Raw genomic sequence first — 20,624 nt, 5'->3', positions numbered from 1 at the left:
CCTATATGACCTCTTCCACCACAAAGGATCCTCTCTCATCCTTCAAGGCCTGTCAAACAAGTGTCACCCTTATCCTGGTAGCTCTCCTCAATGCCCCAAACAGAATCACTTCTGCGTCTACAGGACTCTATCTATTACCTCACTCGTCACACTGTATTACAGTTATTTATTTACTCTTTCTTCACAAGATTCACCTGTGAATCCTCTAAAAATTATGTGCAAAATGCGCAAGCAAGTCCATACATGTATTTTAATACATTCTCAGAAACCTCTAAAACCTGGGGGAATATAAGAGAAACTGTTGTCCTATAGAAGTTCCACCATTAGCCCCAGGAGTTAAGCAGGGTGCCTGGCACACAGTTATGTTCAATACTGGTTACTAAACATTGAAATGAACTTGTTTTCCTTACATAACCGAAGAAAACAGTTCAAATACCCACATACTTGAATAAAAGCCCGTGATGCTGGTATTATTCAGTGATTCAGCAATAATCTCCTTCAAACTGTTCTTACTCCGAGTGTCACTTGCATTCAGTTCCACGTAGCTATATCCTAATTCCTAATCAAAATATGGAAACTGTTACTATCACAATGCAAATTATTAACGCTTCCCCCCCAAAAAACAAGGCAATGAATGAAGAGGATAGAAAAATGACATAAGGAACCATGGCTAAAAAAGATGAAGACAATGAGATTATAACATGCCTCACAATACTGAGATTATATATATAATACATATATATACATATACACACACATACATACACATACGCACCACACATATACAAAATACAAGTTTGGTTTTAAAACTTCAGCTGATAAATCACTAATCTAGAAGAAGCATTATTACTAGGTTTGCTTCTTCAAATCCTATAAAGAATTAAATATACCCATTCCAAGATTTTATAGTATCAGATACAGAATCAATCTATTATAAGATACCAAAAATCATTCTTGACTCTTCAAGATAAAGTTAAAGCATTCGTTATCAAACCATTCCAATATAAAATCTTTCCAAGCTGTGAAAAATCAAGTTATTCTGACTCATTTCCCAAAACTGATTCTACTGATAAGCATTATGATATGCTTTAATTCAATTCCCCTCCAAAATAATATAATAATAAGGGAGAAAAGAGTCATGCTCACAATTGTAAGACTAGGAAAAAATTTTTGGTTTTTTTTCTTAATGTTTATAATAGAATAGAAAATATGTACTTGTTATACCAGCTAAATATTTATGATCTGGTCCATAAAACAAGGACACAACAAAACCACCAGCTTATAGGATAAGGGTTGGGAAATGCAGTAATAAATTTAAAACAAGTTTACTATCCCTCATTTTATCATTCTGATACCACTTCACGTATGACCTCACACCATTCTGATACAGGAACTCTGGTTTGCTCTAGTGTCTCCTCATCTCACTGTCTAGATCTGGCGGCCACACAGGGAGAAGCAAAGGCAGGCTCCCACAGCAGTGAAGGATCAGACTAGCTGGGTTCATACTGTGGCACCAGCCTCCACTGTAAGCCCATTTCATTTGTCACATGAGCATGGTAAGAATACACATATTCATACAGAGAATTCTTACAAGAGTAAGTAAAATATCTTTATCCATCAGAGTCTATGAGACCTATTTATATTACCTAAAAGATAATGTACCTAAGGGCTTAGCACATTGCCTGGCACACAGGTAAATATTCCTATTATAATTACCAATACTAAGAAAAAGGATGAAAATGAAAAATATCCCCAGAATCAAAATAAATTCTTTTCTTTTTTTTTTTTTTAATTTTTAACATTTATTTTTGAGAGAGAAAGAGCACAAGACGGGGAGAGGCAGAGAAAGAGGGAGACACAGAATCCGAAGCAGGCTACAGGTTCTGAGCTGTCAGCACAGAGCCCGACGCAGGGCTCGAACTCACAAACTGTGAGATAATGACCTGAGCTGAAGTCGGACACTTAACCGACTGAGCTACCTAGGTGCCTCCCCAAAGTAAATTCTAAAGGTTTAATTTTGGCAAAATATATACATAGGTTAAAATATATACAGGTTGAAATACATATACCATGGACATGCTAACACCCATGTGTATGTATCTCCTACACATGCTCATTTCTGGGTTAGCTTTCCAACTGCACTCCGGGACAGGACACTCACCTGACAAACCAGAGACGCTGTGGTTGTCTTGCCCACACCTGGAGGGCCAGAGAGCAGTGCCGCTTTGAAACTAGAGCCATCATCTTTGCCAGCAAACTTACCAAACTTTGCTGCCAGGAAAAAAGAAGTTCCAGAGAGTTAACTTCTATTAATTACCCAGGAGAAATTCAGGAATGGCAGGAATCATTCCTTGTGCATAAACTTAGCATCAAGAGCAGTCCTCCAGTTTACTTCTAAATTTACAAAATACTTTCTACAAACCATAAACAAGTTTCCAGGCATTTAGTGAAGCTCTACTCCCTACCTCACTTACACCCAAAATAAAACACTAAAACTAATGAACTCTGAAATTCTGATTTGAAACCATAATTTTATGAGTTTCCTTTCCTACAAAAAGCACAGGTCAAGGAGCAGAGTACCTGGGTCCCAATGCAAACTCTAGCTATCCTAAGTCCACTGCTTACCAACTGGGAAAAGTGATTTAATCCCTCTGGGCCTATTCCCTCCTTTGTAAAATGAGGGTAACATTCTTTTTGATCACAAAAAGAATGAACTGAAGATGGTGTGTCTGCAACTATTCTGCACAATTTGACTCTTGAGCATTCTTCTCCCCTTATCGCACAGGTGCCTGACTCATCAAGAGCGCTCAGCACATACACAATGACTGAGAGAGAGATGGTTACAGGCATGGGAAAAGAGACTATAGTTCACCTGAAGCCTTTTAAGTCTTTTCCAGGCACACAAAGCACTATATCCCCTTTTAAGGTAGATTTTATGTGGTTTCAGAAAGGGAAAAAGAGTCAAATATAACCATGTATCGTTACAATTACATCATCCGACCGTCATAAATAAGCTGACAACAACAGCCAATGCCTAGTGACCACCTGCACACTGATAAGCCAGTCACCACCCTGCGAATTCACCGTGCTGCTCACTAAATTTTGCCTTCTTATTTCTCACACAGTATCCTCCAGGGCTGCGGGTGACGCTCAGAACATTTGTGATCTCAAATCTCAGTTTCAAGAATACCCTAGACATTAAATACAGACCGTGACTGTTCATTTTCCATGACAAATACATGGTGAACAAGTACAGAAACCAGAGCTCAGGCCTACTAAAAGCAAATGTGCTGCTGGGATTTTTAGGCTGCTGACTCCATCAGTGTGCCTCAGCTGTTTAGTTGCACCTTTCTCCCCCAACTCTCCTTAGCACTTTCAATGGCCTCGCTCTCACGAGTCTTCAGAATTGGTCCCTGTGTTCTCTCCCACCCAACACTCCTCCCTCCCTTCACTAGCTAACTCCTCTTTAGTTTCCAACTCTTTGCTTAGCTATCCCTTCTTCCAGGGATGGGAGCACACATCCGCATCCCTGACCACATACCTCCATGCCCCTAGCACCCTATACTTACCCCTGTAACAGTACTTAGCACAAAATATCTTAACTGCTGGTTCACATATGTCTGTGACTGACTGAGCTCCTTGAAGGGGACTGATTTGTTCACAACAGCACCTCTGGGGTCTACTATAGCACCTGGACTCAGAGCAGGCTTTCAACAAACGTTTGCTGAGAGATGAATGAACCAACTAGTATACTTTCTCAAATATGTGCAACTGAGCAATTACATGGTGACAGACACACACAAAAATGAATGAAGCTGTAAAATCACCACGTTTCTTATCTTCAGATGGACTCTTGTGCCAGTTTTGGAGCCAGCGTAGGAGTTTGTTGGCACAGCTCTGGTCACCTTGCTGTCCGATTATGGTCTTGAGTGAGGTTGGCTTATATTTATCCACCCAGAGCAAATTTTCCACTTTGTTTTCACTGCAGTCATCAGCCAAATTCCTAGCCCGGCTGTCCACATTTGTCTCCTCAGCCACCTGCTCCTCGAAGTCCAGGGATCTCCAAATCGCACTTGTTTCCTTTTTTATTGACTTCATAGAGCTGCCCCTTTTGGGAGTCAGTCTGCTTTTTTTAGATTCTGATTCCTTCTTAGTTGGGCTAATTTTTCTTTTTCCTTGGTCATTTTTTTGGGGTGTTCTTTCCAATTTGCACTTTTCTTTCTTCATCTTAAAAATTGGGAAAGTGAGGAAAAAAGAAACCTGATAAGATATGCAGAATATCTATCCTGCTAAATGTACTTTACAGGGCAATCTGGGATATCCAAGTGAGCTACCCAACCTGGGCCTGGTTTTTCACCATGAACCCTGCTGTTGTGGAAATCACCACCTTCCAAACTTTAGCAAAATTAACAACACATACACCAAAAAGCACCCAAGTGCAAATTTTTAAGTGAGAACATATTAGTTTGCAAATAGTAAGTATTCCAAAATCAGTCTGAAATCCAAGGTGAAGGATTAAGAAATTTTTGTACCAGTTTTCTGACCAGTTAAAAGTTAACGCCTCCACAAAAACCTGTACACTAATATTCACAGCAGCCATTTATGTAATTATATATTATATATTAATTAATTATATAATTATGTTATTATTACAGCCAAAAAATAGAAACCCAAAATGGCCAACAACTGATGAATGAATAAACAAAATGTGGTATATCCACACAATGTAATATTAATCACCACAAAAAAGGGAGTAAAGTCTTGACACATGCACTTCAATGCAGCTGAACCTTAAAAACATACTGAGTGAAGACGTCAGAAACAAAAGGCCACAAATTGCATGCTTCCCTTTATATAAAATGTCCAGAATACGAAAATCCATGGAAACAAAAAATTGAATAGTGGACACGGGGCTTCTTTTTGGAACAATGAAAATGTTCTAAAATTAGATACTGGTGATGGTTGTACAATCTTGTGAGTATACTAAAAATCTGACATACATTTTATTTATTTATTTATTTTTTTAAAGTTTTTTTTTTCAACGTTTATTTATTTTTGGGACAGAGAGAGACAGAGCATGAACGGGAGAGGGGCAGAGAGAGAGGGAGACTCAGAATCGGAAACAGGCTCCAGGCTCTGAGCCATCAGCCCAGAGCCTGACGCGGGGCTCGAACTCACGGACCGCGAGATCGTGACCTGGCTGAAGTCAGACGCTTAACCGATTGCGCCACCCAGGCGCCCCTCTGACATACATTTTAAAAGGGTGAATTTTATGATGTGAAGGTCTCAAAAACAAGAAAAATAGTGCCTCTTTGCCAGTAACTGGATGCTGAAATTAGGAGGTAAACGTTTGAAGAGAAACAGGATATTATCCAAGTATTAAAGTTCTCTCCAAGATATTTTCCAAAGGGAAAAAGTCACTTTACTAGCGGAGATACCTGTCAGAAACCACCTTAACCAAGGTTAACAGCATCAATAATAAGACATATTGACATCTGCATCTAATACGATGCACTGAGAAGGACAAAATATCACTTCTGCAGTATTCCTGCCAAAAAATGCATAACCTCAATCTAATCAAAAGACATCAGAAAACCCAAACTGAGAGACATTCTACAAAACAACTAACTAGTACTCATTAAAAGTCTCAAGGCCACAAAAAGGCAAGGAAAAGGCTGAGGAACTGTCACAGATTGGAGGTGATGAAGACACCCCAACAAAATGCAGTATGGGATCCTAGAATAGAAAAAGGACAATTGAGGGAAAACGTGAAGTCTGAATAACACACGTACTCTTAGTTAACACTATGGTATCACTGTTAATTTCCTGGCTTTGATAACTTCTATGGTTATGTAAGTTGATAACATCAGGGGACACTGGGTGAAGGGCCAATCCAAATCATTTCCCATGACTGTTCTAACTGGAGTAAGTGGGAAGACAACCTCACTACCTGGGTGACAGAGCTGAGGACATTAAACCTGGACTTCTGGTACCTTTGCATCCTATACATGGAAAAGACCTGAACAGAGTGGAAATGAATGAAGATAATACTGGGAGAAGCAGAGAAGAAAACTGAAAGAGTTCTAAAAGCACTGTGGTCTCCAGATCCATAGTTCCGACATCAGACCCAGCCAGCCCATAATTTAGTTATGTGAGCCAACATGTTTTTCCTTTTTGCTAAAACTAATATGGGCTTCTGTCACAAATGAAAAAGTGCTAATAAGTTCTAAATGAAAATGAACTTAAAGTGCTGATACATATAACATATCCCTTAATGAACTCTTAAAAGCATTAAACATTTGCACAAAGTCACTGAAAGAATATGGAAAATATGGAAAGTTTAGTTAAGCAGATATGGTTAAGTGCAATACACTGCTCTCACTCTCCTTATATTTCTTTAAGGAAAGGTAAGAGGTGCCTGGGTGGCTCGGACAGTTAAGCATCCTACTCTTGATTTCAGCTCAGGTCATGATCTCATGGTTCATGGGATCAAGCCCCAATCGGGCTCCATGCTGACAGTGTGGGGCCTGCTTGGGATTCTCTCTCTCCCCTTCTCTCCGCCCCTCCACAGCTCGTGCTGGTGTGCACGGACACTCTCTCTCTCTCTCTCTCAAAATAAATAAACATTCAAAGGGATGGAGGGAGGGAGGGAGGGAGGGAAAGAAGGAGGAAAGGAAATACACCAAAGAAGAGAGCCTAAAGCAGAATCCCTGCTCAGAAGGAAATAAGGTAGGTTCATCTGTGGTAGAGGGCAAAGTTAATCTTTTCGGCAACAGGCCTGTAGCCACTCACAAAATGTCTCTATGAAATAGGAAAATTGTTAAACGAACCAACTTAAATAAATCAAGTTCATTTTATACAAACCTCAGCTTCAACTGCAATTTCATACTTGGACTTCTTGCCTGGCATAGTTCGAATCAGATTCAATAGGCCATCTTCATCAATAATATTTGTCCCCAAAGCTGCTGCCTATTGATTAAAAATACAAATCATTAAAACTGTATCCTAACCATTACTTTCTGTTAAAGAAAAAATGATTCTAGGATCTGCTCATAGGTGAAAAACTACATTTATAAATAAGAAAAACTGGAATATTTTTTAAAAACATATTCATGAAAAAGTACCATGAAAAAGAGAAAATAACAGACACATCCCCTAAGAGTGATAGGTTGGCAATGGAGGTGACGCAGTACCCCTTTTTGGACTGCTTTACCTTTCCTTCTACCTAGGAAGGGCAAAGCCACTAGGGCCTCCCAGGATGGGCTTGTCCAAAGTCTGTTTTTCCCCCAATCTTCCCTATTTAAAAAACTCTGATGTGTCCATCTCCAAGTGATGAATTATGATTGAAGAATCAGAAAAGTCCTCATCCTCTGCAAACTCCCTTATAAGCTAATAATAGCCATGTGACAGCTCTGGCCAATGAGACCTAGAGGGAATTCTACAAGAGGTGCTTAGGGGAAACTCTTATAAGGCCAATCGCAGTTAGGGCAACATCTTGCCACTGCTCCCTTTTTCCTGACTTAAACGTGGACTTGAATGCCTAGAGGTACAGCTTCTTTGCAACACATGGCAACATCGCAAAGACTAAAGCTAACACAGTAAGTAAGGATGACAGAGGTGGAGAAAGGAACTAGTGTAGCTATATCACTGAGCTGCTGGACCATCCCCAGCAAGCACCTACCTCTAGGATTCTTGTTAGGTAAAGAAATGAACAGCCATTTGTCAAAACCACACTTATCAGGTATAATTCCTTTGAGCTAAATATAGTTTTCCCCAACACAGAAAGAGTTTTCAATAAACAAAACTTAAGATGGAGTGTACAGTGGCATATATAGGAATATTTAGGACTAAAAGAAAAAGAAAACTGTATTTGCTTCTATCTTTGAAAAAAGATCTAAACTAGAATACTACACTAAGAAAATCAACTACACAGGAACTGTGCCTTTGGAAAACCAAAATCCTGAAGTTGAAGCCAAGAACACTTCTTGGAGAAGAAATAATGTAGGGATGAAATTACTTTTACATTTTTTTTCTTTATTTAACTCTGTGTAGAAAGGGCACTACTACAAATGGTCACAGTGAGAGCCTGCCAATGGAAGCAGGCTATTTGCCTGTGTTGAGAAGACGGCAGTACCCACCTTATCACTCTTGGACTGTCCACTATCACGACCCATGACAAGGTAGTTTGTTTTCTTACTGACATTTCCTGTTACTTTTCCCCCGTAACGCTCAATTAAAGACTTGGCCTCATCTCGTTCAATGGACTCCAGCACTCCTGTGATTACAAATGTAAGGCCTTCCAAGCAATTTTCAGCTCCCTAAAAACCAAAATATTCAAGCAGAGAGGAAATTACATGGTAGCCTTCCAAAGAAATATTTGGCATCAAAACTGCAGGAAGTTGATTTTTCTCATTTGACATCATAAATAATCTCAGCATGAAAAATTTGCAGGAAATTCGCAGCAAATAAGCAGAACCTGAAATTAAATCCTGAGAAACTCTTAGGTAGGCTAGCATTTAATAAACTTACAAAACAAGCCATGAAAAATATACATCCAATACAGTTAGCAAAGCTTATTAAAATTATCCATTCATACTACTCTCATGGTTTTCTAAATATTTAAACCACTAGTTTACTTGCAAAACCTCAAGTAAACAACTAGATGCAATCCACCTATAGAATTTATTATTGTTAAGAAAGGAAAGATTGGATTCTTAAAAGTTAAACAAGTTTGAGCTCCTTCTCTCCTGTTTACTGTACAATAGTAAATCTAACAGCCTGCAATTAACTTAAAGGCAAGATCATATGATCTCTTGATTAGAAAGATAACTTGATATACAAAAGACACTGGCCAAAGAGAACTGGGAGGAGGAGACATTTAGTCTTAACTGGAACTATCTATAGTTAATAGACTTTTTAAATTTTTTGTAATGGTTCAATAAAATGATACAACCAAGCAAAATGAAAATTATGTAAACGATTCTAAGTTACTCATTACCCTTTGAATAGAGAATTGAGATCAACATAGACTTAAAACATGCCTAAAAGAAAGATGCTAAACAAAATTCAACGACTACCAAATACAAGTTCAATCCTTCACTATCCTGATGAAGAATCTTTGGAGGGTGGCAGGGGAAGAGCTATGAATCTTCTTGGAGAGAAAAGGTCTGATTAACAACATCTCCAGGTCTCTTCAAGCCCTATCTATGATTCTAGGATTAAAATCATCTTGCGAACACTAAAGTATTTAAATTCTTTTCAATAAATTCAAAATGACCCTAGTGAAGTCCACATGTAAGCCCCTAACCCACACCACAATCACCTATCCTGTGGCTCTGAATATACTATCACTTAGCCAAACTTAGCACTTCTAGCCTCCCAACCAACCTCTTACACTCTAGAACACTTACTGCGGGACCAGCAAGCTGCCCAATATCCTCAACCACTACTCCAATATCCCTCCACCACCTTGCCTTGACAGAGTCCCCTAAGGACTCCACTTTGACTAAAGTCCTCTCAAGCAGAGTTTTGCTTAAAGTCTTTCTCATACCACATGCAGGAGGCAAGGTTGACGTCTTCCTCTATCCTCTTACACAACCCACCAGCCCCTGAAAGTTTACCCTCTCCTCTTCTTTATTAGTGGAACTATTAATCCCCATTTGTGATCTGAATCCCCTCCCGTTCTACCTTCTCAGAAATCTCACACTACATTTGATTATCCTTCTCTTTCTGGTATAGGTTCCCTCACTCCCTTTCTGGTGGCTCCATATTATCAGTGAAAAACATTAGTCTTGTGAGTACCATATTCCTCAAAACTCAGCCCCTGTAGGTTTATGGGTTACTTAAAGGAAAACTTTTCTAAGTAGTATCAAGCAGTAGTTCATAATGTGAATAAATATACCTAATTCACAATGATGGTGACTAAGGCTTTTCTGTTAATTTTTTTTTTAAGATATTTTTTAAGTAATCTCTACATGTAATGTGGGGCTCAAGCTCCACAACCCTGAGACCAAGAGTCACACGGTCTACCAGCTGAGCCAGCCAGGCGCTCCTCTGTTAATTTTTAATTATCAGTTTTCTGCTGCTGTAAAAATACTGAATACGTGCATGGACCCATGGGCCAGAGGCCCTGACGGAAAGGCATGCCCTCTCAGAACTCACCTTTGGTATTTCTTTGGAGCCCAAAGCTTTGGGACCTTCTCGATTTAAGTAGCTTCGATAAGCTTGATAATTAGTGCGTCTCTTTTCAGAATCTTCAGGACTTATAGACTTCAGGAAGGAGGGGAAAAAAACTGAATAAAGTCATGCAACATTCAGATGAAATAAGTATGTATCCACAAACATATGTATCAATAAGTACACATTAAGTCACTTCTGTGTTTGGTCCCGAGATGAACATTTTTGGCTACACAGGTACTCCCCACTTAGACACGCCTGGCTTATAAGCATCCCTGCATCAGCTCTTCTTAAACCTTTTGATGCTCTAGAGGAACATACCACGAGTGCAGATTAGGTACACAAGCCAAGTTGCTAGCCCCAAGCAAAGAAACAAAAAAAGATGGACTTTATTTCAAAAATTCACGAGTTTCGAGTTCTTTTCCATCATATAGCCATGCATATTTTAATATAAAAACTAATTTTTCCCCAAGTACACTTCATCACACAAGAAGATATCCCATGTTTATCCTGTAGCTTTGCACACCCCTAAAACAGCCTAAATGGTCCTATACCTCTGAGTTTATGAGCACTACAGGCTGAGCATTGACGGCCTCATAATACCCAGCTGGTTCAAACAACAGGCAAGCTTTACTCCAAAAATTTGACACATTCTATACACCTCCACTCTCCCTTCCAGGTTTAATCTCTCCCATTCTGTTCTCTCAGGAGATCTTACTGTAGGTCTATCTCATAAAATCCTAGGGAAACTTTTCAAACTATATATCCCTAGATATACTCCAAGTTTGGCTTGGGGTATGACTGGGGCATGTGTATTTGGGGGGAAAACATCCTAGATAATTCTGACTTGAGAACCACTTCAAAAATGGTTTCATGCTTTTTCCACTTCCTATTTTACATTTTTTTAACTAAAAGACATCTCAAATCCCTTTGAGAATAGACCAAATATTTCTATGCAAATAAATGATTTTAATCAATAAAATAAGTTGCTTTGGTTGTAAGTTAAGTAAGCCATTAGAGGCTGGTCCTAGACTCTAACCCTACTTTTTAACAGCGGTTCTTAAAAACTGGTGTGCATTTATATCCATCTTAGGAGCTTATTAAAATACACTTGCCCAGACCACCAAACCATATTTTTAACAAGCTTCACAGGAGAGTCCAATGCATACCAAAATGGGAAAATTATTCATTTATAACATTAATTCTACGAAAAACGCAATTCTGAATTATACACAACTTTATAAAGTAACTGTGAAGCAGTCATTTATGAAGTTGAAATTATCTGACCAAGGTAGACTGAATTTATTAAACTCTCTGATATTCCCAAAGCTGCTAACATAAAATTTCTGAGTCATGCTATTCCAACTTTGAAAAGTAAGGTGAAGAGTAGCAATACCAAAGATTTCTTCTCCTTTAATAAAAATAGACCAATCTCTATAAAATGAACATGTTTAGTATGCCTGAAGAAAAACATTCATCCACCAGATAAGTATTTAAGTTTAGTAAAGAAAAATCAGAGACCAAAATGTTAATTGCTCCCTTAAGCATATTTACAAGCACTGACCACAAACAAAAGCATCTAGAAATCACCATTTCACTGTTCTACACTAAAAAATAATGGTGATGAGCAGTTAAAATATACAATATTCTGCTTTTAATTCTAAGTACCTAAGAGGCTTGAAGGAATAGTGGTTTCTCATTATGAATCTAAGGTGGTTCCAAATTACAGATTCTAAGAAACCATTCAATTCTCAAATATATATGAAAACAAAAGACAGGGGCGCCTGGGTGGCGCAGTCGGTTAAGCGTCCGACTTCAGCCAGGTCACGATCTCGCGGTCCGTGAGTTCGAGCCCCGCGTCGGGCTCTGGGCTGGTGGCTCGGAGCCTGGAGCCTGTTTCCGATTCTGTGTCTCCCTCTCTCTCTGCCCCTCCCCCGTTCATGCTCTGTCTCTCTCTGTCCCAAAAAAAATAAATAAAAACGTTGAAAAAAAAAAATTTAAAAAAAAAAAAAAAAAAAAAGACAATTTTTGAAAACCATTTTGCATTATTTCATTGTTTTTTTGCCTTTGCAAATGAATTCACTATCTCAACACTGTTATACAAGAGCAAAAAGGAGTACACTCAGGGCAAATCCCAATTATTTTAATAATAATAGCAAAAACAGCACTTATGTACTAAGCACGGTTCCAAGTGGTTTTATATATTAAGTCAGGTACTATTATTATCCCTATTTTACAAATGAGGAAAGAAAGAAGAGAGAGAGGAAATAACCAGACCAAGGTGACACATCTGCTCAATGGCAGAGCTGTATGATCTGAAAATGGCTCCAGAGTCCATTCTGAGAGCCACTATGTTGTTATACTGTTTTTGTTTTTGTTTTTGTTTTGCCTCAGAGGACCTGAGTTTAAAGCTGGCTCTGCTGCTTACTAGTTGAATGATCTTGGAAAAGTTACTTAATTCTTTCATCAGCCTGTTTCCTCATCATTAAAAACTGAATAATAAGGGGCGCCTGGGTGGCGCAGTCGGTTGAGCGTCCGACTTCAGCCAGGTCACGATCTCGCGGTCCGTGAGTTCGAGCCCCACGTCAGGCTCTGGGCTGATGGCTCAGAGCCTGGAGCCTGTTTCCGATTCTGTGTCTCCCTCTCTCTCTGCCCCTCCCCCGTTCATGCTCTGTCTCTCTCTGTCCGAAAAATAAATAAATGTTGAAAAAAAAAAAAACTGAATAATAAAAGTAATTAGGGTTGTTGTGAAGATTACCTGAGATACCATATGTATTAGTGTAATATCTAATACACTTTAACACTCAATATTGGCTAATTTAGCTGTATTAATAAGCTATATTCTGCAATAGCATCTAAGTAAGATATCTTAAACATATTAAACGACTTAAAAAGCTAAAAATAAGACTTGAAAACAGTCGAACCCAGACCAACACATAGCCCCCAAATGATATACTTTTAGAAAATTTCTACCTCTTTTTTAGCTGGAGAACTTTTGGATTTCTTAGGAGTTTTTGTCTGTCCTTTCAATTCAATGGCATTTTCTTTTCTTTTTGAAGCCATAGGCTCTGTTTCTTTACAAGAACTCTCTCCTTTTTTTTTCAAAAGGGCCAACTTGGAACTGGCTTTTGGAGAAGTTTCCCCTATTTTGTGAGGTGAGGACTTCAAATGTTGCTGAGATCCTTTCAAACTTTCACATTTACTTTGCTTCTTAGGACTACAGTTCTTTCTGTCATCTGAAAATTGTTCTGTTTTTGCTAGAAAGAAAGCAAAGATTATGACTTTTGTTTTTGGGAAAATGACACCCAAATCAGGATTTTTTTTCATTTTTCAACTCAATAATATTAGCACACAATGTCATATGGTGATTTCATAACATTTACATTAAGAATTTAGTTCTTTATACAAAGTATTTATTTTTAAAAGTTTAACATTTGTACATTTTTATATAAACAATTCAAATTAAAGGATCTGTCTGTCCTTTTAAATATAAATGACTCTACTTCAAATGATATGGTTAAACTACATCGAAGGACATGCCCTTTATTCCACAGATAAACTTCAATGATCTGAAATTTACACAGAATTTCAGAGTAGAAATGTCACATGAAAATTCTGTGTTTGTAACATAGTCTGAAAGCCCCAAATCCTGTGATTTCAAGACTAAAAGGCACTATATGAATGAATTTACTTATAGGATTAAGACCATCTATACTAGCAGACAGATTATCAACTTGAAACATCTAGTTCTTTGCCATCAGATACTGAAGTCCACATGTTGCACGTCACTTGGAAATTAACATTAATGTGAAACTAAGAACTGAAATACATCTTTTACAACAATCATAGAATAGACATTTAATACCAGCTAATATCCAAATAGCTTTAAAGTATCTAAGAAGAACATGTTTCAATAGTCCTATGAAATAATGTCTACCTAACAATACAAGGCAATTATTGAATAGAACGTTTAAACAGATTATCATGAATTTTCTTCTGTAAAGATAAATGTTCCAGCCCACTTTTTCCTGCTAATATTACCTTTATGAGGAGATTTATGTTTTTCTGCTTTACTTAAATTGGCTTGGACAGATGACAATGTTTCTCTTTCTTCTGGGTCCTTTCGAGCCTAAGAAAATTTAAAGTGTCAAATGTGACAAGTAACAGGAAAACTACTACCACAAAATATGTTATTAAAATTGACCAAAGTTAATTTTAAGTTTTGATTGTAGGATTAAGGGCCAACTTCCAAGAAGATAATACAATAAATTTCCATTCCTTCATCCCCAAAATCTCTAGGAAAAATGATGCATTTTTTTATGTTTAATTTTACACATGAGGAAACTGATGAAAGGTTATAAAAAATGTATCTATAAAAAAATTATCACAGTTGATCCCAACTTGTAAGAATCGAAGACTTGCTTCTGCTTCTTTTACCTCAATTCTCAATTTGTTTGTGTTAGGTAACTAAAAACTAAAATCTAAACCCAAAAGACTAAATTAAAGAAACAATCCAGAGCTCAAAAGAAGACAGCGCTTTCCCAAAAGAAAAAATAAAATCCACTCTCTCCACTGCTCCCCCAAAATTCCATTCTACAAAGAGGTCACAAACTAGGATACATAACGCAATATTTTTTTTAATAATTATAATTTGAATGCCTTTAAGGTGGAGTAAGGTTTTTTAAATGACAAACTCCCCTCCATTCCTTATTATCTTATACCTGCCTGCTGTTAAAATCTTTTAAAATAGTCAAACATTGATACTGACAATATTAACAGAATGATTCAATGGAAACAAGGCTAATTTTTTGGAGAGAAAGTGCTTAAAAAAAAAAACACTGATGCTTTTAAATATTCCCAAAAATATACTCATTATTATCTGAGACTAGGACTAATACAGATCTTAAAATTAGCTAATTAGAAATAGTAAAATTGTGCTCCCAAAAGTTAACATTTGAGTTATTAAACTTAAGTTCCTTAGCAACATCTGTAAGTGCTATTCTCTGTACAAGTACATAAGAATCCATCTGTGAGAGAGACTGTAAGTAAAAGTTGTAATTCATTATTTTGTGAAGAACGGTTCTGGTTGGCTTTGACTCAATCAACCTTCCTTGAGCAAGAATATGTTTCTCAATGAGCTTCCTCAAAATATTCTTATAAATTAAAATAATTTAGCTTCTTTCTAGAAGTTACTCATGGTTGGTTGTATGTCCAGAGCCTCGAATACACAGGTATGAAAGGGACCACTGATCTACAGTGTATATTCAGAGTGCAAACAAAAGCTGGCTCACACACCACCTTTTTGGTCTTTGGTTCTTCATCCAGCATGGCTAACGTTCTGGCAAACTCTTCATCTTCGTGCAGCTGTCGCTCCAGCTGTAAAAAGTGTCAACACAATGAGTTGCTTTTTCTTTCTGTAAATGAAAGTTTTTAAATGTTTCATACATGATACTTCAAAGTGGAAAAAACACTTTCCAGAAATTACAATATTTTTTCCACTTAATATTCAGTATCACAGATTTGTTTCGTTAAGCCAAATTAGATTTCAGAATACTTATTTCTAGTTTTGCAGGTAAAATAGACAAATTGAGCATATTTTTAAAGTCTCACTTACAAAGTTGAAAGTCTATGGTTTTTTTAAATATAACACAGATCTCTTATTCCATTTTTTTTTTATTTATTTTGAGAGAGAGAGAGAGAGAGAGTAAAAGCGGAACAGGGCCAGAGAGAGAGGGAGAGAGACAGAATCCCAAGCAGGCTCCGCAATGACAGCATGGAGCCCAACACGGGGCTGGAACTCATGAACTATTCGATCATGACCTGAACCGAAAGAGTCGGACGCTTAATCAAATGAGACACTCAGACACCCGCAGGTCTCTTATTTTTATTTATTCTGAATTCTACTAACAGCTCTGAAAACAATCTCATCCATACAGAGAAACAATAGACTGGAGGGCACAAACAAAAAAGTGAATCTAAAAAATAAAGAAAATTATATATTTTCTTTGTATACAATACTATTACATACAAGTGTAACTATCACTTATAATCATCAAACTTCAATTTTCAATTACTAATTCAGATGTATCTCTTCTGACTTTTGAAAATTTATTTCATCATCCTAACATGCTAAAGTAATAGATAGCATGTAGAATAAAGATACTCTACTTGCCTTGTTGTTATTTCCAGTATTTTCATTTGCAGAAAAATGGAACTCTTCCAGAAAAGAATGTGTCGCAGTGGAATACATTTCTCATTTATAATTTTTTATTTTTATTTATTTTTGTTTTTTGAGAGACAGTGTGAGTAGAGGAGGGGCAGAGGAGAGGGGGAGAGAGAATTCCAAGCAGGCTCCACACCCAGCATGGAGCCCGATCCCATGACCACGAGACCATGACCTAAGCCAAAATCAAGAGTTGGACACTTAACTGACTTGAGCCATCCAGGTGCCCCTATATTTCTCATTTATAAACTAACTGGTTTTACGCCCCAGTTTAACAATAAAATAGTTTAATGTAATATCAAACAAAAGCCTCCTTGTATCATTCAAAGGATGGAACCTCCAAATCTACTCAATCCAAAAGAAAAGGCTTTGAAATTGGCAGAAGCCTGATGAGAACACAGTAACCAAGCCTTTTGTTTATAAAATGAACTAATTCAAGCTACACAGAACTGTAAGCAAGCCAGACAGATGCACATCAATATGTTCTGTTACCAAATATTTACTTACTATAACTGAACTAAGCATTTAATTACTAAAAACAATATGAAAAATCTTCATCATAGAAAAGTGCTTCAAATTCTAAACCTCCAGTTGCAGGGATTTCTGGTTGAACTCTACCATTTTCCCCAAATTTCACACTCTATAGTATGCTTCTAGTAAAGAGGATTTGAGAAGCCAGAACAGAAGAAATGAAAATACTCCCATTAGAAATTCATCAGCGGGGGGGGCACTGGGTGACTCAGTCATTTAAGCATCTGACTCTCGATTTCAGCTAAGGGCATGATCCCACAGTGGTGAGACAGAACCCCACGTGGAGCCCCGTGTCAGGCTCCATGCTAGGAGTGGAGCCTGCTTAAGATTCTCTCTCCTTCTCCCTCTGCCCCTCCCCAGCTCACACACAGACGAGTAAATTACCCAAGTAAGGTTCTAAAAGAATGTGACAGCAATGGGAAAACAGGGGCACTGTGATACAAAGTACCAAAGCCAGTTTGGAAAGGATGGGGTAGGTCTCCAGTATTTGAGACAAGAAGCCATATACCTAAAAATTACTTCACCGTTTTAATGAAACCATTTGTGCTACCTTCAGTCATCAGGATTATCTGCTTACAGTCTATGTAATTCAATGTAATCAAATAAGATGGAAAAGATTTTGAAAACACACACTCTGTGTAACTGCCAAATTAATGAAATGTGATCAGACATATTTCAGAAAACTGAAATACTGTTCTCTCACAACAATATTTAACAAGAGCTTTTTCTATGCCAAGCACTAAAATGAACACTGATGTCACAAAAGCAAAATGAAACTAAACAGCCCTGGTGTATGGACTTAAAGCCTATGATAAGAAAACACATAAATAACAATTATAATAAATGTTATTAGTAGCTACAATGGGGTGCAACACAGTATATAGGAGGGGTTTCTAATATAGTTAAGAGAGTATAATAAAATGACACGTAAGCTAATAAACAGGAAGGGGGTTCAGGCATCAGGTATCAAGGTCTGGAGCCTTTGATAGAGATGAACACTCTTCTTTGAAATATTTTCTTTGTTTGGCTTCCAGAAAATAACAAACTTTCTTGATTTTCCTACTTCACTAGCCACTTTCTTAAATCCCCTTTGTTAGATCATCCTCCTTCTCTTCCTGACCTCTAAATTTTAACAGTACCCTAGTGTTCAAACCTGAGACTTCTTTTCTGTTTACATTCTCTACCCATGATCTTATCTGGTTACACTGGTTTCAAACACCATTCAAATGCTAATGATCCAAATATACATCTTCAGTTTAGACCTTTCCCCTGAGCTCCAGATTCTTCTATCCAAACGCCTACTCTGCATTTCCATGTGGAAGCCTATTAGGCATCTCAAATTTAACATGTCCAAAACAAAATTCTTTATTTCTTTGTACCAGTGTTCATCTTAATAAATAATATCACCATTCATCCAGTTACTCAAGCCAAAAAACTGGGAATCCTCTTTGCATCTTCTCTTTCCCCCACACCTTACACACAATCTGTCGGCAACAACTGAAAGGTTGCACCTTCAAAGCACATAAAGATTTCATGACCACTTCTCACTACCCCTGGTACAAGCCAACTTCTCTCACCTACTCAACCATAAGAGTCTCCAAACTAATCTTTTGTTTTTGCTCCACCATGGTTTATTAGCCTCCCAGCAGCCAAAATAATTTTCTTTTAAGATCCATCAAATCATGTCACTTCTGTATTCAACACTCCAATGGCTTCTAATCTCACAGAGACTAAAATCCAAAATCCTTACCATTTCTTTTGGTAGGTTCCAAAGACTTGTCATGACTTACAGGATTTCCAAATGCATCAAACTCAAATGTTTCCACCTCAAGAAAACTACTTGCTTTTCTCTGTTTAGAAATCTTCCTCCAGGTAGTCAGTCCCATGCCTCACCATTATCACTTCATTTTGTTCCCCAATGTCACTTCCTCACAGGGGCCTTCCTAACCCCTCTATTTAAATAGAACACTCATAATCCCACTGATCACCCCAAAACTATCTATCCTTTTACTTTTCTTCACAGCAGTTATAATGATAGGACATTTTTTTTTAACTGCAGTATCCTTAACACTTAGAACTGTGCCATGCACTCAGTACGAGCTCAATAAATACTTGTTGAATGAATATAAAAAGTTTACAGCTCACGAGAGCCCTCTGAACTGGAACAGATTTAGGGGTCATCAGCATATACATAGTACTTTTAGCCACAAGAGTGGATGAAATTGCCCATAGTGAAAAGGAAAAAGATATGACCAAATTAAATTATTTTAACTATACTAAAGGAGGCTTCCACTCAAAGAAATCTAATAATAAATCTTTAATTATCTCCTACTCTCATCATTTATCTTTTACATAAATTTAGAATTTTAGGGGTGCCTGGATGGCTCAGTTGGTTAAGCATCTGACTCTTGGTTTCAGCTCAGGTCATGATCTCGCAGTTTGTGAGTTGGAGCCCCCCCATCAGGCTCTGGGCTGACAGTGTAGAACCTGCTTGGGATTCTCTCTCTCCCTCTCTCTGCTCTTCCCCTATTCACTCTCTCTGTCTCTCTCTCAAAAATAAAAATACACTTTTTAAAAACTTTTTAAAATAAATTTATATTTTTATATATTAGATTTTAACTTATTTTACACATAACTCTTACAATGAGAGTCAATTCAAAATTAAACTAGAACAATCCTGATCATTTGGCCTGAGTACACTAAACAGCAAGGCACAACATCAAGCTGTTAATGATACCGAAATAAATGTCAATACCTCTGCATCTTCATCAAATTGCAATTGCTTGGCGATGGCTTCATCATTTAATCTGGAATCATCCACATTTTGTGAAGGCTATATTTCAAAGATAATCAAGCAAGATCAGATAAACCTTAAGTTAGAAATAAAGTACTTTTTCTCGACTGTAGCTAATTAAATACACCAATGAGCAATAAATTTATCAGTTATAAAATAGTCTCAATGCACACCAGCCAGAAGATTATGTTCATAGCTACTCCCTGACCACATGCAATTTCCTAATGAGCAAATATCCTACAAACAGATGGTTCTCACTTAATTCTACTGTAATGTTCAAAAGAAGTAACCCCAAAAACCTGCAGACTAACATCTTGGCTTCAGAAATAGTCCAGAACATTGGCAAACCAGTATGTGTGACTGGTTACATTTGTCCTACAGAGGCACTAATGCAATCAACAAACACACATCATTTGGCAGGCTTTAACTCAGGAGACTATCTTCACTGTAATTTATGTGTATTTGTTTCCTAAATGTTCAGAAGAAAATGATTCCAACATCAGCCAAAGTAGAAAGATCAAAAGTATAACACAGGTAAGCTCTGTTTATAAGTTATATACTTACGACCTCACTTGGGAACAAACTTATTGTCCAATTTTGTCTGGCTGAAAGTCAAAGGCAAAGTGAGTTTGCATTCTCTCTCTCTCTCTTTTTTTAATATTTACTTACTCTTGAAAGAGAGAGAGAGAGAGAGAGAGAGAGAGAGACACTAAGCAGGGAAGGGGCACAGAGAGAGAGACAGAGAGAGAGAATCCCAAGCAGGCTCTGTGCTGAGAGCACAGAGCCCAGTGCAGGGCTCAATTTCACAAAGCATGAGATTATGACCTGAGCCAAGATCCAGAGTTGGAAGCTTAACCAATTGAGCCACCCAAATGCCCCAAGTTTGCATTCTGAGTATTT

At 37.6% G+C, this 20,624-nt stretch overlaps 1 protein-coding gene across 1 annotated transcript in view; it reads right to left on the bottom strand.

The window, feature by feature from the left end:
- RFC1 (replication factor C subunit 1) overlaps window positions 1-20,624 on the bottom strand; it is an 89,145-nt gene that overhangs the window by 14,075 nt on the left and 54,446 nt on the right. The window contains exons 7-16 of the mRNA XM_025921430.2: window positions 19,686-19,763; window positions 15,475-15,552; window positions 14,218-14,305; window positions 13,150-13,433; window positions 10,162-10,269; window positions 8,139-8,318; window positions 6,865-6,969; window positions 3,828-4,227; window positions 2,162-2,271; window positions 445-559 (exon numbers count right to left, since the gene is read on the bottom strand). Of these exons, the coding sequence (XP_025777215.2) occupies window positions 445-559; window positions 2,162-2,271; window positions 3,828-4,227; window positions 6,865-6,969; window positions 8,139-8,318; window positions 10,162-10,269; window positions 13,150-13,433; window positions 14,218-14,305; window positions 15,475-15,552; window positions 19,686-19,763 (1,546 nt within the window). The remainder of the gene's footprint in view (window positions 1-444; window positions 560-2,161; window positions 2,272-3,827; window positions 4,228-6,864; window positions 6,970-8,138; window positions 8,319-10,161; window positions 10,270-13,149; window positions 13,434-14,217; window positions 14,306-15,474; window positions 15,553-19,685; window positions 19,764-20,624) is intronic.

This window comes from Puma concolor, chromosome B1 (assembly GCF_028749965.1).
Source record: "Puma concolor isolate L17-30 chromosome B1, mPumCon1.1.hap2, whole genome shotgun sequence".
Taxonomy (NCBI): domain Eukaryota; kingdom Metazoa; phylum Chordata; class Mammalia; order Carnivora; family Felidae; genus Puma; species Puma concolor.
The sequence above is the reverse complement of the archived record's forward strand: the minus strand, read 5'-3'. Positions and strand labels throughout refer to the sequence as shown.